The 27,839-nt window shown below is 30.8% G+C and overlaps 1 protein-coding gene across 1 annotated transcript; it reads right to left on the reverse strand.

The window, feature by feature from the left end:
- Positions 1 to 86: 86 nt before the first annotated feature.
- On the reverse strand, positions 87 to 6,010 carry LOC120209924 (UDP-N-acetylglucosamine diphosphorylase 1-like). Its single transcript, XM_039208806.1, has 15 exons — positions 5,763 to 6,010; positions 5,607 to 5,661; positions 5,353 to 5,504; positions 4,717 to 4,756; positions 4,135 to 4,227; positions 3,951 to 4,063; positions 3,795 to 3,869; positions 2,960 to 2,999; positions 2,763 to 2,845; positions 2,605 to 2,682; positions 1,915 to 2,058; positions 1,303 to 1,370; positions 772 to 886; positions 490 to 646; positions 87 to 380 (listed from the first exon to the last, which is right to left on the reverse strand). The coding sequence occupies exons 1-15, from the start codon at positions 5,961 to 5,963 to the stop codon at positions 283 to 285; spliced, it is 1,512 nt and encodes a 503-aa protein (XP_039064737.1). The 5' UTR covers positions 5,964 to 6,010; the 3' UTR covers positions 87 to 282.
- Between the last annotated feature and the right edge of the window lie 21,829 nt (positions 6,011 to 27,839).

Below are 27,839 nucleotides of genomic sequence, written 5' to 3' on the forward strand. Positions count from 1 at the left end.
TATCAGACAATCGTAAAAAAATGTCATTTTCATGTTGTAGGACTTATTCTCTCATTAATAAACGCAATCACAAATGTTTTAACGTGGCGTATAACAAAATATGAATACAACAGCATGCCCGAAATGTCACGGGGTTTGAGTTTCATCTATCCATCCGTGTTGCCTTAGACGAAAGATATTGCAAAAAATATCTTTATTTCCTACGTCTTCATCTCCATCCACTCTTATCCATGCCATGCAATGTACCTTGTATTCTAAATCAAATACATGATAAAGCAAAATCTAAAATGCAATTTCACAGGGTGCGTGAAATGTTCTTCCACGGCATATGGACTCCAGGTTTTCTCCAGCGTAAGAACAAAGCGGCGACACCTCCACACCTGGGTTCATATAAGATGTCAAAGCATACCGAGACACCATCAAAAACTTTGGAATCCCCAAAAAAACAAAAATGAATGCTAATGCAGCAATGTCAATCATGAGAATTACCAGTTGCATATAATGGCACTGAATGAGTCAAGAAGCCACCGGCAGCGGCTACCCAACGCGAGTGTAGCCGCAGAAGCAGCAGCCTCGCACTCTCTGGAGTGTCATAATTTGAACCATTGGCATTTTTCACTGGTGCAAACTCTTCCTCTCGTAATACCTGTGAATTTGGAAACAAAAAAATACGGAGTAAATTAATCCCTTGTTTACATTTTCAACAGACGGGGAAGATGAGGGAAAAAAATTAGTTGGAGCAGGAAAATAGAAGCGAGGGGAAGTGATCACCTCAAACAAAGCAGTTGAAGGTGCGTATGGAAATGCATCAAAGACGAACTGCTCCAGTTTCAAACCCATTGTATACCCATGTAAACACGGAATCTTTTTCTCCGCTACATGGTAACTGCAGTCAGACATGTATAAATATTAACACCCTTAAGGGATAAGTGCGAAGGTTTTAACAAGCAGTGACACGCATCCTATTTATATTGGTAGGTAGGTACCAACAGATATAACTGATGTCAGATACTATACTCTTCAAGACAGAAAAACATAGCTCAGTCAAATCTTCTACAAGTTTACTTGATCCTTCACCGCATCACAGCTTGATAAGTAAGTGTAAAGGAAACAGCAAACACCCATTGATCATGTTTGTTTTCAGGTCAACGAGAAACACGCAGAGAGGAGGAAGCAGCTCATGGATTTTGCATTTGACAAATATATCACAATTATCTCAGAAACAGCACTAATTGACAGAACAATGTTCAAGGCGTAACAGATCAAAACATGCATCTTGAAGGAAAGGAAAACATCACTTACATGCTGTCTTTCTCGAGGCCATCTGCCACTTGGCTGAGAAAGTCCAAAGTGAACATGTGTAAGCACACCTGGAAAGCATAAAGCCATAATAGCATAAGATAATCACAATATTTATATTCATTTATTAATGCAAATGTATTCTAGGTATTACAATTTCACATTTTTTGACAACACGATAAATCCGAATTGAAACCTGTGGTTTACTGGTTTACATGGATAATAAACTGCCATCAAAAAACATGGTTGGTTTTAAAATTTGAATATTCTCAAGTATTATCTGTTAGTAGTGCTTCTCAATTTTCTATAAAATAAAAAATCAGTAAAAATCATCAAGTCTATGACAAATTGTGCAGCCTATTCACATGGATTCACAAGCAGCACAAAGTTTCCATGACCTTCAAATTTCTTCTTTTTCTTGAAATAGTTTCAACAATGTTTTGCACTCTTACAGGTACCAACTCCTACTCCCAACTAAGCCTACAAACTTAACACTGAAACATCTGACATGAAAGCAATAAAAAAGCCCAAAGATGCAGGCATATTGAATCAAAAAGTAATGTATTTTGCAAGAAAGAATCAATATTAAATCAAAATTGGTGACAGATAGTATACATTACTCCAGCAAAAACGAAGGCGTCCAGTTTGCTGGTTGATTGCAGAAGCCAGTGACGAATCTAGTTCACTGTATTCAACCACAGTGAGAGGCCCACCTTTACCACGCCTTACAAAAACACCAACCTTTTCCTGGGGATAGGCCTGTAAACCATTTATTAGGAGATATTAAGACATTATAAAAGCCTTAAAAAGATTTGAAGTTTATAATCTACCTATAAAGTATAATATATATATAATTTGGAGAAATTTTTAAACCAATAAAGATATCCTTTATTTTCATTAATTTACTAAATTGACAATAAAATAACATTTTCTTTATTATGGACATGAAACTCTTATCTCTAACAAAAGCAGATATTTTATTATGGTAACTAGGTAGGACTCCTAATAGAAGCAATTCTATTATCATTAGAAGTCGTTTGTTACTCTTAAAATAGATTTTTTGTTCTATAGAATTTTATTTAATTATTTTGATCTCTATTTAAAGTGACTAACAGAATAATAAAAGTTAAGCAGATCATTTAACATATAGTTTAGAGAACACAGAGATCAAACAAATGCTACAAACTGTTGCAATCCAGCTTATTAATACCAGTCTCAAATATTAATAGTATAGTCAAAAAAGAATTAAGCAATTCATATAACTGAAATTCTCAGATATACTTGGAAATTGAGAACACTAACTACCTTTCGCACGACTTTAGCAGCAGTAGCTGCACCTTTATCAATGAAATATCCCAAGAAAGTTGGGTCAGCTACACGAACCTGCATCAGAGACCCCAGACACTGGCTCTTTAAAAGAAACATGGAAAATTTTAACCAAAGAAAAACAGAAAAAAACTTACCAATGCATTATCAACACCATAGCAATCTACATATTTAATCCCTCTCGTGGCCATATCCTCGAACAATCTTGAAGATTTCAGAGCTGAACAAAAAATTAGGAATCCAATTAAATATTCATATAATAGAAGGAACCAGGACATTTTACTAGTCAGCTGAAAAGAAAAGACTGCCTATTTCTGCATTAATCTTAAAATACCTGAATATACTCCTCCATTCCCATCTGGAGACTTTGCTACCTGGCTAAAAAATTTACTCAAATAACACCAAAGTTGAAAATTTTTGCTACTTAGAACAGGAAGCAAATTGTGAAATAAAATTATACCGGTCAGCCAAATGAAAAACCTTCATGTATTACAATCAAAGGAACTCTTTACCTCCTAAAACTTACAGAAAGGTAAATTATACTCGACCTTTTTTCAGCAACCAGCATCCATTTACAAAAATACTCAACCCAAAAGTGAAGGTATGATGTTATAATAGTATTACTTAGCATCTGATGCAAATCAGTTATATTGCAAGTTGAACAGTTTAAGGACTGACTCCTCCTAAAAATGCTCTGAAATTTCTAAGACAATATGTACAGCTGAGATTGTTAATTATAGGCTTTGTTCACGATTCAGTCCCTGAACTATACCTGTTTTCCCACTTTAATACCTAAACCTTCTTTGGCCACTTTGGTACCTAAACTCTCATTCCATCTCAGTTTATCCCAAAAGTTAATAGCATTAAAAGAAATCACAATTTTAGTCAATACCAATGCGCCACTACTTATCCAATCGTGGATAACGTCATATACCACGTCACGTACTTATTGGCTGGCATTTTCAGTTGTTTCTTAAACATAAGGGTAAGCAGAGAAGGAATAATAGTTTAGGTACCAGGAGTGGGACAAAATAGAGTTTAGATACCAAACAGGAAAATGGGTATAGTTCAGGGACCAAATCCTAAGTTAAGCCATAATTGCGACTTGAACTTTACTCAGCCAAAAGGATGTCACTCTAAATTCAAGCTCATCCACAAAAGAACTACACCTTGAATGGAGTCTCCATGATATATCTTCCATCCTTTGAAATGCAAGGTCTGGTGCCTTGCTGGAAAAAGGTAACCTGAAATGTGACCAGACTGAAGTCAGTAATATTAACAAAAGATAAACCTTGAGGAAACCAGAGAATCAGAAATGATCTTACTTGATCTGCTTCAAGACCAAAGTATTTATGATTCTCAAAGAACTTGCGTGTTGCATCATCAGTAAATGGGCTTGTCATTATGTACCAGTGTATTGTCACTGAGCCTGCTGAACTTGAAGATATGAAATTAACAGGATAACATACAAGCATAAAAGAATCATGCACAGCAGACAGAAAAGTTTACCCTCATTCTTGGCTTGTGCGGCTAGTTTTTGAACACACAAAATCCGCTCAGCTTGCAGTTGAAAAAGTGACTTCCCAGAAGGAAGTCCAATGTCTAAAATCAAAATACAAAAATAAAAATATAAACAAGGAATTCCAAGTATAACATACAGGCTAATAAACAACTAAAGCTGTTCAAACAATATGTAATTAATTATCCAACAGGTTCATTACATCTTGAACCCAAAAAAAAATTATTACATCCTCATTTGCTTTGTAATTTACAAACATGTTTCCTGCAAAAATGTCTGATTAATCATCCATCACACTTGACACTTTTCAAGAACCTTATCATCCTCAATTTTATATCAGTTCATCGCATGGCTTAGAATTAAACAATAATCTCAGATCCAGAGAGTTTGGCAAAATAGAAAAGTGAGATAGGAAAGCATTAAACATGGTTAACTGTTTTAAGTTCCATAAAGGACATTCCCTAAACATGTCCTGTTCAACAACAAATATTAAGTGAAAAGTATCATCCGAAGAAGCTTGAATGCAGCATAAGATTTCAAAAACAAGCCAGCAATGAGTAAAAAGTACTCACTGAAACATCCCTTGGGATCTGAACTTCCAAGCCGAGTCCCCTGCAGCACATTTCAACCATAAGGATATACACAAAGAATCATAAAAATGGGAAATATTCGAGTTACTTGACAAAGGTATCTTATTTATTTATTTGGATAATTTGGGTCTATTGTTCAAAAAGCAGATTTAGATTCCTTTTTCTGAAATGAAAGACTAGAGAATTTAGTAAAGCATCTTTTTATCTAAACAATTATTATTTGCAGAAACATATTGAAGCATCGAATTCCTAAATTTAACATACCTTTATCACTAATTATCATTACTAGACATCCAATAAAGCAACATCATACCAAACTTTAAGAATCCATGGGCCCAGCTTTTTACATTAATAAAAAAATGCCAAATGAGGGAACCATTTTAAAGTAAAATCATTCCAATATTATGGCCAGAGATAGAAAGACTCATCGGCCAGGATCCAGTGATAACAGCATCATTAAATCTTTCTAGGTGAGACATGAAATACCAGATCAAGAAGCAGCAAAATGAAGACCCACAACATTAACTGTTGTATGTTGTTATAAGTGACAGCTAACATATGTAATAAATCTATGTATCTAAATTACAAAAGGAAAAAAAATGGACATAGATAATATACCTGGCCACCAGAGAGAAGCACAACAGCCAATTTACCTTCCGATATGGCCTTCAATCCCATCTTCCACCACCTTTCCCGTTCCTCCATCGTTCTCTCCTCTACAGACGACACGCAACTCTCGGGAACTGGCTCTATTGCTGCCACCGGCAGTCCTAAAATCCCCCGCAAGAAACACAATCATATTAAAAATATAAACGAAATCGAAGGGATAAAAAAAGAGTGCAATCTGAGGATTTATACACATATAGACATACCTTGAGATCGAAGGGAGCAACGAATGATCCGATCTGTACTCGAAAGATCCAAACTCTGAAGTAACACAAACCAAAGTTGAATAATTAATTAAGAAACCAAAACTTACCAGATTCAGAAGCGAGATTGAATACTCGGAACCGTGGTAAAACATTGACCTGGATATCGTCGACAAGTAGGAGGCGTTCTTGAGGGGAAAGCTCGTCCCAGAGGGCGAAAACGTGTTCCTGGCCGTAGTCCTTGAGCCTCTCGATTAATGCTTGCGGTGGTGATGACGACGGTGGAGGGAGAGCTGATCCATCAACAACACCACCAGCAGCGGCATTGCCGTCGACGCCCACCATGGTTGGATCCCTCATGCTTAATTTGTCTGTTTGGGAAGACTAATGATGCTTTTGTTTTGCTTTAGATCTCTGTGTTTTAGTTCGGTTGGGGATGAGGACTTTGGTTATGTAAATAAATACTAGTTTGCAAGAACAGTGACAATGAAATCCAAAATCTCTGTCTTTGAGTAAACTATCTCTACAGGACTACAGCCTGTACATATGTCAATTACCTTATACCATACTCATTATTTTAAAAATGCTTAAATATAAAATAAGTACCCCAACTATATCACTTTTAACGAATCTGTACTTAAATTATTTTTCAAATTATTTATGTGTCTAATGTTACAAATATTATTATTTTAGGTGTCTCGATACTAATTACCTTTAAAATTATCCGTTAAGTGACATGTTTCACAATTGGATAATTCTGAAAATTTATTTTTTTAAAAAAAAACTTAAAAATATTTTATTTTCAAAAAAGCTCCAATTTTTCTAAAATAAAAAAACTCTTAAATTCTCTTATTCTACTCTCATTTACTCTAACTGTCGATTATCTCCGGCCACCCATTCATCGGAGACCACTAACCATCCATACGTAGGGATGTTCAAATTCGGGTACTCAGTTTTCGGGTATCCGAAATTCTTGATACTCGAGTCCTCGAGTACTTGATTGGCCGGCCCGTGTCTCAGTCTAGATGTTACGGGTACCCGATAATCGGGTACATGAATTTTGTGGGTACCCGTAATTCGGGTAATAGGCTATCATTTTTTATCATTTTCAAATTATTAATTTTAAAAAAATGCAAAAATTTAAAAGATCGAATTATATACTTCAACATACAAAACATATAATTTAAAAGTAGTTTTTTCCTGTGGGAGTTTTTTTTTAAATTTTATTAGTTTAATTTAATATATAAAATTATTAATAATCAAATATGTAATTTATATATAGAAATAAATATAACTGGGTACTCATGTAACCGACTATCCGAAAAAATTTAACTTTGTTTCCCGGGCCCGAGCCAAAACTTGAAATTCTTTTTAAAAAATACCTGTATTTTTTTATTTGATTGGCGGGTCGGGTGATTCGAGACAGGTATTTTTTAATAGCTCTACCCATATTACCGACCACCCACTTATCAATCACAACCCTTACTATCATTTCAAAACTCAAAATTTACAAATCTTACATTTCAATCTATAATCCCTAAAATCTCAAATATTCCTTAAATTCTTTTGGTCAATCATGGTAATTGATCATTTAACCGACTGTGATAATTAACTATTTGGTCAGTCGTTTCATCGGTCGTTTGGCCATGGAAAGTTTGGAGCTGCAGCAGGGAGAGGGAAAGGAGTCCATAGAAGCAGGGGAGGGAGTGGGGGGTGGGACGCGAATTGGAGAAAAGTTTTTTTTTTTTAATAAAAATTTCAAAATTCTAAGATTATGAAACGCATCATTTAATAGGATTTTATACAGTCATTATAACCGAAACACTTAAAATGATAACGTTTGTAATATTAGACACATGAATAATTCAAAAAATAGTTTAGCACAAATTCGTAAAAAACGGTATAATTTATACATTTATTTTATATTTTAACCTTTTAAAAATAATTGTAATATTGTTAAACCCAAATACTGTTGGAGTGTATTTGAATTTTTTATGATTTATTAGGAGTTTTTAATTAATTTAAATTCAATTAATTATGAAAAATTATCACATAAAATTTAAGTAGAATTATAGTTATAAATACTGTTAGAGTGAACTTGAATTTATGATTTATATAAGTTGGGTAAATTTAAAGTTACACAAGACTTATTTTTTTATTTTAATTTTGCATTTAAAATTTTAAAATAAGATTTTTAATATTTTTTATTCAAGGTTTTTAGTATTTCAAATTTTAGGAATTTAAATTTAAATTAATATATTATACAAAAATATTAAACACAACATGTATACTAAATAACAATCGATCAATTATTTATATTTATAATCATAATTCTACTCAAAATTTTATAAAACTATATGCATATTTTATATTTATAAGGATAAATTCGTGTTTAGTACCTAAACCATCGGTATTGATCTTTTTCAATACCTAAACTTTTATTTTTTTCAAAACTATACCTAAAGTTTAGTTTTTGTTTCCATCTTAGTACTTTCATTCAAAATTTAACATTAAATTTTGAAAAATTGAAAGTTTAGGTACCAAAACGGATAAAAATTGATAGTTTAGGTATTAAGCGAGTTAAGTTTTTAATGGTGAGATATTAAAATAAAATTGAAATTAAACGTTAGGTATGATTTTGAAAAAAATTAAAAGTTTAGATATTAAAATAGACTAAAACTGATAGTTTAAGTATTAAATGCATAGTTTACTCTGTTTATAAATAATATTTACTGTCTTTATTATTAGGTATTGAAAGAGAAATAAATTTTAACATTTGAATTTATTGTTAACCATTGATGACTTGTAATAAATTTATTCTAATTAAATCTAGCAATAAATGTTTTACATTTCTACATTTCTTATACATGGTATATGATTTATGATATAACAAGGGTAAACTACATATTTGGTCACCCACCTATTATTTGGTTTTCATTTTAGTCATTCAACTATTATTTTTTGAAAATCATATATAATATTAGATTTTGGTTCATTTTTTTTCATCCGTTATTAAAAATTCTTTGATACTAATTGTAAAATGTTTATAATTGTTTCAATAAAAATATTTTTTCAATACTATTATTGCTATAATTTAAAGTCTTCTATTCCGAATTTCCTCAATTTTTTAGATTATCAACGCCTCTGAAGTTCAAAAATAATATTAAAAAGATTACTTTATATTTTAAAAAAATTACTCCTATAATTTCACCCTCCAAAGTAAAACGACAACTGGGGTTGGCTTAGGGAGGGTATGGGTCAGGATCGATCAGATTTTCGGCTTATCGATCCGACCCGAAAGTTATAAATCCTTCATCTGACTCGAGTTCGACCTAAATTTTTAGATAAAATTCGAACTCGATTTGACCGAAATAACAATTTATTAAAATATTATTTTTATTCAATAAAAATAGGGATTTAATTGAAAAAAAATAATATATAAAGGGTATTACTACAATTATCCCTAAATATAAGGTAAACTTATAATTTTTCTAGGTCAAATCGGGTTGGGTATTTTTTACCCTAAACCTGAACTCAACCCGACCCAAACCAAAAAATTTTCTTTTAAAAAAAACCCTACTCGATCATGTTGGTCAAATTGAAATTTATCAGATTCGGGTCCCATACTCACCCTACTGAAGTTAAAACGGAATGGTGAATATTAAATTTGCATTAAATTGGAACGGTAAATGTTGACATTGGACCGAACCTAATAGTGGTTGGCATATCATTTTCTAATTTTATTACAAACGAAGAAGACATTATGTATTAATTCAAAGCAAGTGTAATGCTTGTTTTATCTTTCATTCGAAGCAAGTGAAAATTCTCATTATCGAACCCATCAAATTGTTTTAGTAATAAAAAAAGATTATTCTTTTAGACGGATATGTCTACAAGACGTGTACATTGTAAATTGATTAATAAAATTAGACTATCAAAACAAATCTCATAACTTCTATAAATTCATTTAGTTAAGCTTGAATATATACTTTCTTTCTCTTTTGTTTCCCTTTTTGTGATCTGTTAATCTATTTTAAAAGTTATATATATTTTTCTTAGGTTTGGTTGGCTTTATTATTTATGTACCTAATTCTTCCGCCATGTTTATATAATATAGTTAAGAGGCCAACAGGTTGGTGTAGAGGAGAAATGGCAGTCACATAGCCCATGCATGCGTGCACTTGAAGATTAATATTGCTTTTACCCACATCTGATGTTGCACTTCAACTATATATCCACACCTTCATTCATGTTCCAAATTTGTATCATTCCCTCACCATAACTTTAAGAATTTCTTTGGGTGAGTTAAAAAAATGAAAGGAGAAAAAAAGAAGAGTAAAAAAACATATTAATATCAAGGGCGGATCCAAAAATATTTTTCAGGATGGGCATATATTTACTAATTACAAAAAAATTTCGTGACGAGGACAAATAAAATTTCAGGTGGACACTTTCAATAAAATAAACAATTAACATAAAGAAATTTGGATTTAAAGGTGGACACCAGACACTACATACATCCGGCACTGATTAATATATTATGTGTTTAGTGGTAAAGAAATGTAAGAAGTTGGAAAAATATTTTTTTAAATAGGGTGTTTGTTACTGTAATTGTTGAAAAACGTTTAGATCACTTGGTGTATTTTAGATTATATAGTTTTCTATTCTCAAAATCTCTGTTACCAATCTGCATGTAATACAAGAAAGACATCGCATCTTTTGTGCGTTCTTTTAAAAGCATTAGATGATCCACGCGATTTCCTATTGAAAAATTTTAACCTATAAAATATGTTTCTTTGTTATGATTGAAAAGTACTTTTGGAGTCAACAATACTTTTAGTCTTTTACCGTTATAAGCAGTGAAGAATAATAAACTTTTATGATGAAAATATTTTTCAAAATAACTTTTTAAATCAAATGCAAAAAATTGAAAAAAAAATATTTTTGAGTATAAAATTCTAAAAATATAGTAATTTAATTTTTATATTTTATAATTAAATATACCAATTAACAATACTGAAAATAAATATTATAATTTCTTACAACATTTTTTCAACAATATCCAACGCTTAAATCAAACTACATTTGTTCTAGTAATTTTTAAAAGCATTTTCTTAAAATACACTTTTTAACCTAAAGCATGCTAAGTTAATAGCTCTGGGAAATTGTTCCAAATCCCTAACATACAAGAATCCACTGTGCAAATAGTTGTTATTCCTTAAGGTTTCAGGTTCGAGCAATAGAAATATCATAGGTGTGAACGTTTAATGTCAAATGATTGAGAATTATCTTTAAACATATATTACCTTAAACTTACCCCAAATTAATAAAAAAAAATAGGTTGCACTAATGGGTTATTGAATATTGTTCTAAAATGATTTAATTTTCAGCCCATTTCAATTTGTCCCACTTCATGCATTATCTCTTAAGATAGTATTTGTCCAAAAAGTTCTTGATCAATTGATAACGCGCATAAACACTGAGTAACACCCTGAATCAGTACGACACACAGTCGATCTATCAAAATGCCGCACGAAACCACCAGAGTGGCTTACCAAAGATTTTCTTAAACTTACTCAATTGAAAATATTCATTTGAAGTTACCCATGATAAAATAAACAACAATATTTACATAAGTCAATTCACATCGGGAGCTCCCCAAATATTATTTCAAAATATACAAACCATTAATTTAAAATGAGTTATGACTCATTTTTCACAATTTTCCCCAATTAATTCCTTAGGGCCGAATACTATAGTGGTTAGGATTCTTGATTTTCACTTGATTCAAGTATGAATTCCACCTCTAAACAACATTTCAAAGCTTCTACAATCAAAGTTCTAACATAATTTAACCAAATCACAATTTTCTCAAAACCCTAGGTCATGGCCAAATGGAATTTCACCCAATTTCAAGTAGTTTTAATCATCATACAAGCTTTATAATTAATCTCCAACATAAAAAAACATAAAAATCTTTCATCAAATCCTACATAAACCCTAATTTCCAAAGTCATCATATAAACATGATCTCCATGTAATATTTATACCAAATGATAGAGAATTTCTAAGAGATTAATTCTCTATCTAATAGTTTAATCCAAAAATAAATTGAACAAGATTAAAAATGAACTTCCATGGTGGTTCACGTTTGGGGTTGGAAGAAGCTAAAATTTTCTGATTTTTTCTTCAATTAAAACATAATACACTTAGCTTAATCTAATATAAATGAATTTAAAGTTCTATTAATGTGAAATTATCATTTTACCTTTAATAAAATTTTGAACAGTATACTAAAATGAAATAGAAACTAAACTTTAAATATAGTTTTAAAAAAATTAAAAATTTAGGTACTAAAATAGAATAATATTGATAATTTAAATACTAAACATATAAGTTACTCAAACATATATTATCATGTAATTTAAAAGTTTAAATATTTCATCAAAATAAACCATATTCACTTATGCTTAGATAATTCACCTAACCTGTTGGTACTCTAATATTTGGATTAATATATTTTGTTTTGAGGTGGCATGGAAAGCGTTGCAACTCTATTAATGATGATAAATAAAAGGCGTGGAAAGCATTTGGAGAGAGACGTCAAGGAAATTGAATAATCCACTCGTCCTACGATGACTAGTTTTCTTTATTTTTTTTCTTTTTCTTTTAATTTGCCTACAAACAAAGTGCGCCGAGTGAGGAATGACGATGAATTCTGATACTTAACTATGCGATTGGTTCACGTAATATAAGATTATCAGTAGGAATAAAAGATTATAAGTAGGAATAAAAGATTACTAGGGAATAGGATTATTGAGAATGTTGTATTTCGTGTTTGGTTGGTTTAACAAGAATGTAAGATTACCGTGTTTGATTAAAGGAATAAAATATTATTGGAATGTATATTTGACCAAATTGTCCTTATTATATATGTGTATAATATTACAAGTTGAAAAATATTTATATATTTTCTTTAAAAAAATTAAATTCATAAAATTTATATAATTTTTTTACAAAATTAAAAATATAAAAAAAGGTTTAATGAAAGGGTAAAATTTTATTTTAACCCCTGAACTTCATATAAAATTTTAATTATAGATTTTTTTTGTAAATCTAAAATAGTTTAAGGATAAATTTATAATTTAACCTTCGTAGAGTTTTTATTATTCAATGACAGAAGAATGATATTTTTGAGAGAAAAAATTAAGGGCATTTTAGTCCAAAACGCCGGTAATATTACAATGCCTAAGGGAATGGAGGTAATGATATTCCCGGTAATATACCCCAAAAAATCCACAATTGGTAATAAAACATTACCAGGAATGACATTCCCGGCCAACCAAACGGGGAATGTGAATTCTATTCTCGGGGGAATCCCACATTCCCCCATCCAAACGACCCCTAAGATGATAAAATATCATATATTTTCTTATTGGTATCAACATATAATTTTATGGTATGATAAATTTATAAAATTTTATGAAATATAAAAACATATTATTCATATAAAAATATGCTTAAAATATATAAAAATTTAAATGTTTTAAAGAGACAACGATCCGCTATAAATCTATTCCTGCTTTTCCACTTGAATAATTTAGACAAACCACCTAAAGTAATATTAGCATAGAGGAGTTGGAAGCCTAATACCAAATCATAATTGCAAATGGAGTTGGAGTTGTTTATGGTATGGGTGAGACGGATTAACCAAACATAACTAATTCAGTTCAACGACGTCGCACCAACCTCCTTTGACCAAAAAAATGTAATGACCATATATTTTTCCAAAATAAGATAAGCTACGGGAGTGGTGGGTTAAAGAAGATGATTGTTGTTTTCGATCGTATATAAAAGTTGTGCATCATTGTTGTTTTTCTTCTCCTAATAAACTTCTCGTCTTTAGCCTGTTTAGTGCAAGTAAGGTCATCTTTCCAACAAATCATTTATGAATTGTAGTTTTCAAATAAATAAATTTCTTTTGGAAAAAAGTGGTCGTTAGATGATTTGGGTAAATTATTTTTTTATCGTTTGATAATTTTTTAAAACATTTATTGTAAATATCAAATGTAATAAATAATAATCTTAATTATAAAAATATTATTGTTTTTAACATATTAAAATAATTACATGATAATTTTATGTTGTTGTTGTTGTTATTATTATTACTAAAATACTTTTTTTTTATAATTTTATAAATACAATATTAAAACTAACGCATTTTATAATCTTATTAGTTACTTACTAAAATAAAAATATTAATAATCATATTTTAAATGTTTGAATGATTACTACTTTTAAAAATGATATTAAAAAATATTATATTAATATTAAATACGTAAAATGAGGAGTATTATTGATATAAATAATTATGAAATATTATTTATATCAATATTAAAATATTAAAAAAATAACTTTTTTAAACTTAGATAGTACAAATTATATATTTATTGTTGGATAATAATATTTAAAAAAATAATAAATAATAATGTCATGACCTGGTTTTAGGGCTAGATATTTCGGGTTAGAAAAATCGAATCATGGGTTTATGTTAAATTAATAACAAGACTCGTTGAAAAACAAATAGATACATTGCTACTAAAATATTGGGCAGGAGAGGTATGGTTGAATGCATGGAGTCCGATCTCGAGGGATTGAGGAGATGGTTCTGTTGATTAAGAGCACAATTACATTGAGGTTACGGGGAAGTGTTTGTGGAAATCCCCTTCTTCTGTGCTTGCTATTGAATGGGGATTGGTATACGTTTTGTTTCATTTTTTTTCATTCGTTTTAATGTTTATAGGTAACTCTTTCTTTTGAAGTTTGTTTGTACAGAGGTTCTTTTGGATGAATACATATTCAACAATTATCCAATATATATATATATATATATATATATATACTAAATAATACCAATTGGGAAAAAAATTAAACAGAAAAATGACGGAAGAAGATATCAACGCAAGAGTTACATGAGTATATCAGATAATATTTTGCAGAGGATACAAACTGTTTCATTATTATTGACGTCGTGAATAATATTTTTTTCTTCTTTTTCATTTCTTTTTTTTTTATGTATATTTGTGAATTTTGATTTATTCAAGTGTTTGAATTTTGAAATTGAGACAATTTTTTTTTTATAAGTTGAATTTCATTTATCCAAGAAAGCAGAAATTACTACCACAAACAAGGGAGATACCCCAACCAGGAACTAACTCAACTCCCAATTAATACAAAGTCTATCATTGACAATATCACCCATATCCCATCTCCTAAGAAACAAACGTGCACGAACAACAAATTTTATGTGAGCCAAACTATCCTCTGCACGCAACTCCTGCCCCGAAAATAGAGAGAGTTTCTCTCCAACCAAATGAAATACACAAAAACATTCCAACCAAGTTTCAATAACACAACCAACAAGGACCTACCTTTGAAACAATCCGCAACCCAAGCCAATTCCTCAAATCACCTAGTAACCACTCGAGGAATGTTACACAACCCCAACATACTAGATCATTTATTCGCAGTAAAATGACAACAAAAAAATATGGTCCCTAGACTTAGGAGCAACCCTGTAAAACAGACAAACCGTATCAACCACCATTCCCATTTCTGCAACCGGTCAAAGGTAGGAAACCTATCCATAATAACCATCCAACTGATAATTGCATGCCTAAGAATATGCAAAGGGCACCAAATCAGTTTATGCCAAACTACCTTAACCCTCTTAGTTCGAACCTCCTTCCAAACCCATCTAGCAGTGACTAAACGACCTTCATCCACCACAGCAAGCACCCTTGCAGCCTTATCTCTCAAATTTAAGAGCTTCTTCAAAATCCAGCTAAATCTCCCTTAATTTCAAGGGACCAAAAATCATCCCCTCCCAACATATATGTGTGAATCCAAGCAACCCATAGAGACCATTGGTTGGCTAGAATATTCTTGGTCAACATAATTAAACACACTTTATACCAACATTCAAGTCTCTTCAACCCTAAAACTCTCTCAGATTTAGGAAAGCAAACAAGATCCCAGCTCATCCTCGCCCTCTTCACAGAGTTCACAACCATTCTAGAAAAATCTAGAATAAAGTTTCTCAACTCGCTTAACCACTGCTTTATGAAGTGGAACATGTCTACACGGAAAATTTGAGATACTACGAAGAATTGACTGAATCAGCTAGAGCCTACCCCCATAACTAAGTCACTTACTAAAGTACCCTTCAACTTATTAGCAATATTCAAGAGCAAATGAGTGCAATCTTTAATAGTGAGTTTTCTGGCCGAAAATCCCCAAATAGTGAACACAAAGACTCCCAATCTGGAATCCCATAACCTAAGCCACCTTGATAATATACTCACCACATATCCCCGATGCGAAGAATTCAAACTTAGAAACATTCAACCTTAATCCAAAAATCTTGTAAAAAAATCAAGCACACTCACTACCCCAAAATCAAATCCAAGTCCTCTTGACAAAAAATCAGGAAATCGTCAGCAAAGCATAGATGGGTGAGCCCTACTCTCTTACATTTAGGATGAAAGCTAAAAACTCCCTGCGCAACAGTCGAATTCAATATAACAGATATAATATTCATAACTAAAACAAATAAATAAGGGGACAGTGGATCTCTTTGTCTCACTCCCCTCTCACACTTTAAATAACCAACCAGAGTCCCATTAAAGCAAACAGAGAAATGAGAGGTAAAAATACAAACACTAACCCATTTCCGAAAAGCCTCAGGAAAACCAACAACTTCCCTGAGCAGGGATAAAAACCAAGACCAAGTGTCCCTATTCTCCACCTATACAACAGCCCATGCTATTGGGAAAATTTTGTTATTGTCATCTCTACCTACAACATCTAGTAATTCACCCTTAAATTGTGCTTTTAAAAAACAATCATCAAGGGACAAAACATGCCTACAATACCTAATAAACCCTTCCTTCATGCCATTGAAACATAGAATCTTCTGAAAATAGGTTTATCAAATGGAGTGGACTTTTCAACTACAAGGTCAAATGTACCATTAGGATTTGTTTGTCTCAATGCAAACACATAATCGAATAATCTATTAAACTCATGTTCTAACCTACCTCTTATTTGTTCTATAGCCCACTTCCTAACTCTACAACAAATATTCCTGGTAAGATCTACTCACAGTGTAACACCCCCAACTCGTATCCGACCCGGATCCGAGTCTGAGGTGTCACATTAACTTTTCAAAACTTATATTTGTATACCAATATAAAAAAATTCCACTTTTATTCAATGTAAGTTCATAATTCATATCATTAAAATAAAAATATCTTCAAAATTGATCAGAGCGTATATAATTCAAAACATTAATTATATGTCAACTATTTCCAATAACCACATACAAATAATTCTAAACTCTTTTATGATCTGATCATAGGAAAGGAGAGGTTGACCTATCTTGCCTTGACTATCGATGCTTCGCTTCTCTATTTGCTTCCAGAAACCTACGTGTAAAACACTCACAAGTCGATGACTTAGTGAGGCATATAAGACGTATAAGGTACTATAACTCTTAACAATTAATGCATAATTTATACAATCAAATCATAAAATCTCATTTCCAAGTATAATTCTATTATACTAATTGATCCACAAAGTGTATTCCCACTATACAATCATAACTATTCTATTCATATAATCATATAATCCACAATTTTATTACATATACCTATACTTATGGAATTCACAACATTTCTCATGTAATTACTTGAAACATATCATATAAGTTCATTATAATCCCATATATTTCAACATATCAAACTAATATAATTTTTAACATAGATAATAACATATGCAATACATACAACCATTACACTTATATTCAAACACACAATTACATAACAATCATATCAAATTGATTTCTATTATCTCTTTATTAGCCCATGTACATATATAAGAACTGTAGATATGTGAGTCTATTGAGGTTGTGCACTATGTTGTCACCATAACTCGTATGGGGTCCCATTAGGGGCTATGAAATTTAGTCCCGAAGGACCTATGTATTGTATTTGTCCCGAATGACCACTCCTTAAGATCCATATACATATTCCAATGGATAAAATATGTCTCAAAAGACCCTGTAAATGTTCCAAAAGATACATATACGTCTCGAAGCACCACGTAGAACCCTCGACTCTTGGCATGCCAACTATACCTATAGCTCTCGTATCATATAACATGGGCATCTTCACTTATATCATTTCACATATACGCTTTCATATTACATGTCATATAAGCTCATAGCTTCTTTCACATATACAAATAGTCACATATCTTCTTTTCATATTCTCATAGGATCACATAACTCATATTTTATACCTTGTTTTCTCATGTTCACATATATCATGTCATATGGCTCATATCTTTCTCATTCAGTCACATAGCACATACTTCTCATATCATTACATTCAAAAGCATGTTAACACATATAATCATGCATACATACAATTCATGTCATTCATATACGTATAATCATATATTCATGCATTCTAATATAGGAAATAGACTTGTCGCAAATATTGTTTTCATTTAGCACCATATATTAACTAATATGCACTCACCTGGGCCTCACTAAGTTCCAATCCAATTTTATGATTTCCTTTCTTTCGATCGAATCTTAACTTGATAATCATTCCAGAACTTGTTCATGTTCTATATCTACATAATCATACATTGATACATATCAGTATCCCATTGATATACTCTAATCTATCATTTCTTAAACCAAAAGAAATGTCTATTCTATTTCCCCTTGAAGTGCATCGATACATTCTACAGTGCATCGATGCATTCTTTAACATGTGCATCGATGCACTACCCATGCATCGATACACAAATCACCTTCGATGTTTTCATTTTAAGGGCTTGCATCGATGCACTCCTTATGCATCGATGCACTAATTGTATTCGATGTTTCCATTTTTAATGGGTGCATCGATGCACTTCCTGTGCATCGATACACACTGAACAATTTCTAGAAATACCCTTGATGCATCGATACACATTGAATGTGCATCGATGCACATAGCCCAAAATTCATTTTTATGCCCGAAAATCCACTCTTTTTAGCTTAATAACTTCATATATCATCCCCTTTCTTATTCTTAACTTACATACTCATATTCAAACTCATTTCCCTTCATTAATCACCTCTTTAACATCAAAATCCTATTCTCCATATGTAATTCAAGAATTACAATAAATTTTCAACTTGTTCCAAATTCAATTCTATTGCTTCTACCTTCTTAATTAGACCCTTGACAAGTCAAATTCATCCTTAGAACTTCAAAAACCTTTTTATAATAAAAGTTCATTTATAAACTCTTAATAGAAATTCCTATCTAATTCTCTATTCTTGGTGTTTTAAACTTATATAAGCTTTCCTTAAGCTTATATAACCCCAAATATTCAAATCCAACTTAAAAATTCAAGAAATCAACAGATAAATCAAACTTACCTTTGCTCCTGGCTTCCACGTGAAGAAGATGAAAGGAGAAGAAGAGAACTCAGGAGAAATCTCTCCCTTTCCACGTGGTTCCCTTTTCTTATAAAGGAAGAATAAAAATCTTACTTGTCAATTAACCATTTTACCCTTTAATTCATTCCATAATTACTAAATAACTTTCATCATATATTTGCAATAAATCATTGAACTATTCAATTATCCTACTTTAATCACCAATTTCTAAAAATTTTCAATCTAGTAACTAACCCGATATTGAGGATGTTACACACAACTCTTCTTTAGCAAGTATTTGCATGTCTCTCAATTTTGGGTTGGACATTATTCTCAACTTACTAATAAAATGTTTCCCAACATACTTACAATCTACATTTCTATTTTTAAATGTTACAAAGCAAGAATGTTCACTCATTAGTGTCTTAACCTTGTATAAACACCATCATGTTTTCCATTACCATGAAAAATCATGAAGGGACACCCAACACCCTTACACCTTGCTCTAATTCTAACCTCTCCATTCCTAGTGTACCTATAATCAAATCTGTTAGCTACTGCAAAAGACCCCAATGCATCCTTAAACTGTTTGTGGCTTTCTAAAATTATAGCTTGAAATGTGTTTGAAGTCGTATATAATCGTTGGAGATGTTTTAGAGCCATTTGGGGATGATTTTTCTATTAAAAAAAGGTTTCCCGTAATAGGGTGCATCGATACATCATTAAGGTGCATCGATACTCCTTCATTAAATTCAAATAAACTAGCCGTTGCAGCCTGGGTACATGGATGCACAACAGGGTGCATCGATGCACTAATTGCATTCGAAATGGAGTGCATGGATGTACTCATGGTGCATCGATGCATAGTGCATGGATGCACTACAGGGTGCATGGATGTACTTTGACACCCTTTAGTATTTTTGCTCAAATCCGAATTTAATGGACTTTGAATTATTTTTGAAACCTTTTTAAAACCTTGAATAAATTCAATTCAAGACCAAAAACATTTTTCCTTAAATTTGTTATATCGAAACATAATTCAACAATCTCCCCCTTTTTGATATAACAAAACATTTGAAAAATTGTTTTTTTGCAAAACTCCCCCTTAATAAAATGTTTAATGAAAAATATACTAATTGTTAACAAAATGATATCAATTGTTACCAATTGTTTGAAAATATATGAAAATGTTTAATGAAAAATATACCAATTGTTAACAAAATGAACCAATTGTTAACAAAATGATATCAATTGTTACCAATTGTTGGAAAATATATGAAAATGTTAAGCTCCCTCTTTTTCATTAAGAAATTAAATTTTTTTAAACCAAAATTCTCCATCTTTTTGTTATATAAAAAATAATTCAATATTTGAAGTTCAAAATAACTTTGGAGAGTAAGTAGTAAATTTGACATTTAAAAATCATTTGAAAAATCAAAGCTCCCCCTCAATAATAACATTCCAAACAAAATTTAGCTTTAAGAACTTGACACTCAAACAAAAATTGAATTTCAGCAAATAATAACAAACATGTTAATAGTACATGAAATTCAATATACCAAAGTCTAAAATACTTTATGCAATATCAATTATTGAAATTAAGTGCATATGCATAAAGTTTTCCAAAAATATTATGGATTTGAAAAAATTTGATATCAATTGTTAGAGAGATATCATTTTCATTTAAACCACATGCATAAGCATTCAAATTTAGGTCAAAAATTTAAAATTTATAAAATCAAAGTATTTGAAAAGTTGATATTAATTGTTAGAGAGATATCATTTATATTTAAAACCAATTTTGACCAAAATTCCTTATGATGAACTAAAAATTCTGAAAAATCATTAAAACTTTAAAACGTTCATTATAAAACCTTTTTAACATACATAAGATTAAAACAATAATGTATAATTATTTAAAAACAAAACTCATGCATGCTTAAAATCAAATGAGCAACCAAATAACTAAAATTAAAAACATTAAGCTTAAAGGTTACCCATTACTTTTCATTTGTGGCTAGAGTATTTTGAATATCATAATTTTCATCACCATTGCTCCTACACACCTACAAGAAACATTTAAGTAGATTTTGGTATCGAAATTGCTTTGGATCTTGAACGTTAGTTTCAATGCCCCTTGTTCTTTTCGGAACCCATACTTGTCTAATTTTAAAATGTTTTACTTTCTTCAAAGGACAAGTATGTTCCAAATGACCATGATAATGGCAATGTGAGCATTTTGCCATTTTTAAACATAATATGTTGTTTTTAGAATTTAATTCTTTTTTTATTAAGCTTTCAAGCTTAACTCCTAACTCAAAAATTTTCTTTTCTAAATCATTTATTTTGATTTGTGAAAGCTCTAAATCAGTTTTCAAAATTTCATTTTGATTTTCAAAATCAACTCTAGCTTTCAAAATCAATTTATTTTCAATTTTGAAATTAATTTAGTATATTTGGAATTTATGGTCTCAAATCTCAAGTACAACATATTATAAGCATCTTGCAACTCATCAAAAGTAAATGAATTAAACTCATTTGAGTTAGAAGATACATCTAATTCTTCATGAATGTCCATTAGGCATAGGTTGACTACTTCATCATCATTGGAGTCATCTTTATCACTCCAAGCTGCAACATATGTCTTCTTCTTGAAAGATCCCTTCTTTCTTAGAAGGGGACATTCATACTTAACATGCCCCTTTCTTTGACAATTGAAGCACGCCGGGGGACTCTTCTTCTTGGTTGATTCATGCTTTACTTCATTGGAAGTCATGATTCTCTTTAATTCTTTTAAGAGCTTGATCATCTCATCTTCTTGTTCATCATTATCTTCATCCACCTCATCACTTGAATCTTGATAGCTTTCATTGGTGGATTTGAAGGCAATGCCTACATCATTCATCTTCTTCTTCTTGTTTTTCTTCTCTCCCTTTTCTTCATCTTCCTTCACAATCATCTCATGAGTGAGAAGGGAACCAATTAGCTTATCGAGAGTAAGAGACTTTAGGTTTCTTGCTTCGATAATGGTCGTCTTCTTCGATTGCCACTCCTTTGGAAGAGAGTAGATCATCTTCCTCACAAGTTTTCTCATTAGGGATTACTTCTCCATACCCCTTGAGACCGTTAACAATCATGAAAAATCTATTCGTCATACCTTTGATGTCTTCATCGGATTTCATATTGAAGTTCTCGTAGCTATGGTTGAGAATACTTTTCTTTGATTCCCTCACTTCGTCGGTTCCTTCATGAGTGACTTGGAGCTTATCCCAAATCTCTTTGGCACTGGAACAAGATGATATTCTTCCATATTCATTTGGGCCTAAAGCACATAAGAGAATATGTATAGCCTTAGAATTAAGCTGGAAATTTTTCTGCTATTCTTTACTCTAATCGTTGTACTTGCCGGGTGGAGAGGAGTAACCGTTCATGATTGAGTTCCAAGCTCCTATATCATAGGCTTGAATAAAGTACATTATCTTATTCTTCCAATGAATATAATTTTCTCCAAATAATAAGGGTGGCTTGTTGAGCGGACACGACTCCATAATAGGTATATCTTCAAAGTAATAATCACCGGAGGTTGAAGCCATTTCTTTATCGGTTGCGTCGGGAATTGGTAGAGCTTCTTCGAGGATGGTCTTTAGGTGGTTAAACCTTCTTAATGAGTTAGGCTTTGATACCAATTGTTGGTATTTTCGGAAGCTCGAATCGATAACCAGAACGGTTTTTGTGTTTAGGGAGTAAGGAGATTGAAAGATAGAAAATTGCACATCGATTTATAGTGGTTCGACTTCTCAACCAAGTCTACATCCACTACCTTAGCTCATCGCCAAGGATTTTCCAACAAATTCACTAATTTGTTCTTTCTTTTTAAGGACAAAGAGATAACCTTTACAACTTCCTAGTTTTTTCAATGGCTAAACTAGAACCTTTCACTAGCTTTTACACGGGCTTAGCTAGAACCTTTCCCCTTTACAAAGGATAAGAAATGTAAACAAGAAAACCTCTCTAAGGTAGGTGTTTACAAGAATTAAGCTCACAAGAACAAATATTTATAAGAGAAAGGAAAATAAGAATAAAAAGCTCTTCTCTTGTGTTTGATTGCTTGGATAGTTGTTCTCTTGCTTCTTCAAGTGTCCTTAGCTTGTATTTATAGCTTGGAATGTGTTTGAAGTTATATATAACCTTTGGGGATGTTTTGGAGCCGTTTGGGGTTGATTTTTCTACTAAAAAAGGTTACACATAATAGGGTGCATCGGTACATCATTAAGGTGAATCGGTACCCCTTCATTAAATTCAAATAAACTAGTCGTTGCAGCATGGGTGCATGGATGCACAACAGGGTGCATCGATGCACTAATTGCATTCGAAATGGAGTGCATAGATGCACCCAGGGTGCATCGATGCATAGTGCATGGATGCACTGCAGGTGCATGGATGCACTATAGGGTGCATGGATGTACTTTTACACCCTTTAGCATTTTTGCTCAAATACGAATTTAATGGACTTTTAATTATTTTTGAAACCTTTTTAAAACCTTGAATAAATTCAATCCAACTCCAAAAACATTTTGCCTTAAATTTGTTATATCGAAACATAATTCAACAGCTACCTTCAATCGACCCACCATCATCACTATCAACTGACCCATTATCATCATCGAGATCATATTCATCTTCCTCATCTTATGAGGTATACATACTTCCAGTACCTACAAAATCTACATTTTTAAACTCTAACATATGGTTAACATATATGTGTATCTTCTCTTTACTACTTAAATTTTGAATCATATTTAAATAGTTTGCATTATCATAACCTAATGTCCTCAAACCTTCATCTAAACTGTAACCTGGTTCTAAATATGTTAAATAAGCTATTTGGTTTGTTGGACACCCTGTATCCTAAATAAAGACAACTATAGTAGAATAACATATATAGTCAGGATCAATTTCCCTTTTAATCTTTTTGCCCCTAACATAAGACAACTTAGGTTTCCAAGCAAAGGTCCCCAAAATGATTACCAAAGTATACTTAAGCCAAGCCATTTTACCTAAATAATGAAAAATTTACACATGAATCTTAACATTTTAGATAATAAACATTGCAAATGCAAATGTAACCCAAATAGTAAACTTGATGATTCACACACGTGAATATTTTACATAATATTAAAATAATAAACTTATATATGCAGAGAATCTTAAAAAATATTTACTTTATGTTTTGTCTTTGTTAGTCAACGAAAATCTTAACAAATGCACATTTCTGGTTTGACTTTATCTTCAACTCTGAAAAGAACCGGTCAATGGAATATTTTGAAACCTTCAACTTTTTTGTCACAAAAAAAAATGAGTTCATCAATCTCGGGATTTAAATCGATATAGATCATAAGTAAAATTCATCAAACAATAATTAAATAAATAATTTTAAAAAACATACCTTTCTTTTTCGAGTTAAGTTATGATTTAGGGTTTTCAACAATCACCATGATCAACAAAGTTTCGTTCAACCAATCTCCTTCGTTGCCAAAATAAGTTAAAGAAGAAGACGAGATCAAAATCGATTGTTAAAGTAAAAGAGCAAGAGAAGAAAATCATCTGTTGACTGAGAAACGAACAATTAAAGAGAAGAAGAGAAGAAGAGGACAAGACGACCTGTTAAGAAAAATGGGAACTGAACCAGTTCAAGCATTTTATTTCACCCATTTTTTATTAATAAATGTTTTATTTTCATTTTTAATGTTTTAATAAAAAAACATAATTTTTGAAAAAAGGGTAATGTGGCGTGTTCTGATTGGTATGTGAACTTTTTTTAACAGAGATAATAATTTGGGGCAAACGAGGTAACAATTTATATTTTAGGAAATAAAACGTCTCGAAAAATACTTTAAGGGGCAACTCAGTACAAATGGTATAGTTCATAGGGCAATGGGCCATTTAAGCCTTTATTTTATCAAATTCAATGATATTAACTAGGGTAAATTAGACATTTAGTACTTAAACTATTAGTTTTGATCCATTTTATACCTAAACTTTCAATTTTTTCAAAATCACACCTAATATTTAGTTTTTGTTTTATTTTAGAATCTATCTTTAGAAATTTAACGGAACTTTTGCACGTGACTTTTTTATGGGTAAATTGCATCATTCACCACTTAACCATCTCCTCACACTTATTTTGGTCATTAATTTTTTTTAATTTAATTATTTAACTTTGAAATTACTCATAATTTAATCATTCTTTATTTTATTATATATTAATAAAAAAATAAAAAATATCATATCATAAAATATTATCAATAAGATAATTTAGAGTGATTAAAACATGAGCAATTTAAAAATTTAGTAGTTAAATTAAATTTGTTAACTTTAATGACCAAAATAGGAGTGGGAAAATAATTAAATAATGAATAATATAATTTACCCATAAAAATAAGTACAAAAGTTTAGTTAAAAATTTAATGACGGTTACTAAAATAAAATAAAAATTAAACTTTAAATATAATTTTAAAAATATTAAAAATTTAAGTATTATAATAAATCAAAATTGATAATTTATATATTAAAAATTTACCTGAAGTAATGTAACTGCTTGTACGACGTAACAATAATGAAAACTGGGGTTCACCAAACCAGATAAAGCCCCGTCTATACGTACCTACCCTTGACTTTTACGAGAAAAGCCGCCCACAGCAAACGTCCTGCCCCTAGTTTTTACCAACAAAATGTACGAGGAATTGAGGAACAATTTAATCTTTAATGTTGGTATATTTTTATTATCACCTTTTAATAAAAATTTACCAACAATTTATATAGGAAGGTTAAAAAAAATTCAACAAAAAAATTAATTAATTTTTTTATAAATAGATAAATATAAGATAATGTCAGCTTAAGATTTTAAATTATTTAATAACGAGTGCTCATATCCCTATACATACAGTGTTTAAACTTGATATCTCAATAAATAATAACAAATTTCTTAACTACTGAAATATTTTATTTATGTTAAATAACATTAACATGATAATTTACATGATACTTTGCGTGATAAATTAAATATACTTTTTGCAATTATTAAATTATTTCTTATAATTTAAAAGCTATAATAAAAAAAATAGAACATAAAGTACACAAATTGTCATACTAACGGTCCTATCAACGTTTTTAAAACTTTATCTTTTATTTTAAAAATAATAGTTCAAAAGTGTTAAAACTTAAAATATATATAATAAAAATTCAATCTATCATCATATATTAAGAAAATTTCAATTAATTGTTTTTTACACGTGTTAATAAGATTAGTGCTAGAGAATAGATTTTGTAGCAACTTTGTGGTTGCGAAGGCAGCGGATAAGTTGTGATCATTTACTTTGTTGGTTGGTCAGTAACTGAAGGGTAAGTCTTTGTTGGTGTACATTCTTAAATTTGCATAGATTGATTTTGTATATTTTATTTGAGAGGAACGTAATTGTAGATGTTTTAGAGGCGTGATGCGTTCGGTAGATATTATTATAAATATCATTAAAGAGGTTGTTAGAATCAAGTTGTATAGACATTATATGAATAGGTTTGATAGCGTAAATAGACAGTTGTTTATTGACTGGGGCATACTCTAGATGTTCTTTTGTACTTTGTAGCATCTTGTTGCTTTCATTTGATGAAATTCAATTTGTTTATCCAAAAAAAAATATTTATTAAAATATAATTTTTAATCATTTAATATTTAATACTTAAATATTTAATATTTATGATACTAAAATCTAATATTTTAAAAATTAACAATAATTTTTATCATTGAAATTGTTTGATCGTTGTATGAATCGCTGCTATTAAAAGCAAATAACGTTGTTCACATGGTATTCATATCGTATAATTTTAAAGCACGAGGTTTAGTTATTAATTGGATTGTCTCATTCATACATCATAACTATCATAACTGGATATTTGGGAAATCGTCAGAACAAACTATAATTAACTTCACGCTAAATTTTAATTTTATCTCTAAAATTGTAAAATCAATTAGTAGATAGTGTTCGGTAAATGATTATAAATTAATATTTATTTATTTTTTATAATTATTAATAACTTCCGTATATTATTGAAACAGTTATTTAAATTCAAACTCTTTAAAAATAACACTTGCTTTTATTATTATTATCGTTTAATAATTTCATAATAAATTAGACTATTTATGCGTTGAACAGCTCCTCAAAAACCAATGTGTATATGGATTCGTCCAAAAATAGAAATATTATTGTTTGGGGAAGATATCCGTTCGATGTTTCGGGATCGATTGTTGTAAAAACAAAGGAAGGATAACGTTAGTTTTAAGGGTAAATCAGGGTGTTTGTTTTCACTGTTTAAGGTTTTTAAAGTTCTTATGTCTATGCTGCACAGATCACGCACAGACATTAAATTTCGCAGACCGTTTATTTTTTAAAAGACATAAGTTCTTTTAACGTCTGCGCGTTTTCTTCTTGGCGCATACGTAGGGATGGCAATTGGTCGGGTCGGGTCGGGTTTTTGGGCCACCCGACCCGACCCGAGAAGAAAGGGTTCTCCACCCGTGACCCGACCCGACCCGACAAAATTAATGTTTCACCCGACCCGACCCGACCCGAATATATGACTTAGAAACCCGACCCGAAATAATAAAAAAAAAATTTAATTCAATGAAAACAGTGACTTAATTGAAAAAAAAATCATATATGGAGGGATATTATTGTAATTAT

This window comes from Hibiscus syriacus, unplaced genomic scaffold (genome assembly GCF_006381635.1).
Source record: "Hibiscus syriacus cultivar Baekdansim isolate YM2019G1 unplaced genomic scaffold, ASM638163v2 tig00020895_pilon, whole genome shotgun sequence".
In the NCBI taxonomy this organism is placed as follows: Eukaryota; Viridiplantae; Streptophyta; class Magnoliopsida; order Malvales; family Malvaceae; genus Hibiscus; species Hibiscus syriacus.

Excerpts from the sequence above, each read along its gene's own strand:
- LOC120209924 (XM_039208806.1), bottom strand. The coding sequence starts at position 5,963 with ATGAGGGATCCAACCATGGTGGGCGTCGACGGCAATGCCGCTGCTGGT. Across the intron at positions 5,505-5,606 it reads TTGCTCCCTTCGATCTCAAG|GACTGCCGGTGGCAGCAATA; the intron begins GTATGTCTATAT and ends GGGGGATTTTAG. Across the intron at positions 381-489 it reads AGTGCCATTATATGCAACTG|GTGTGGAGGTGTCGCCGCTT; the intron begins GTAATTCTCATG and ends ATATGAACCCAG.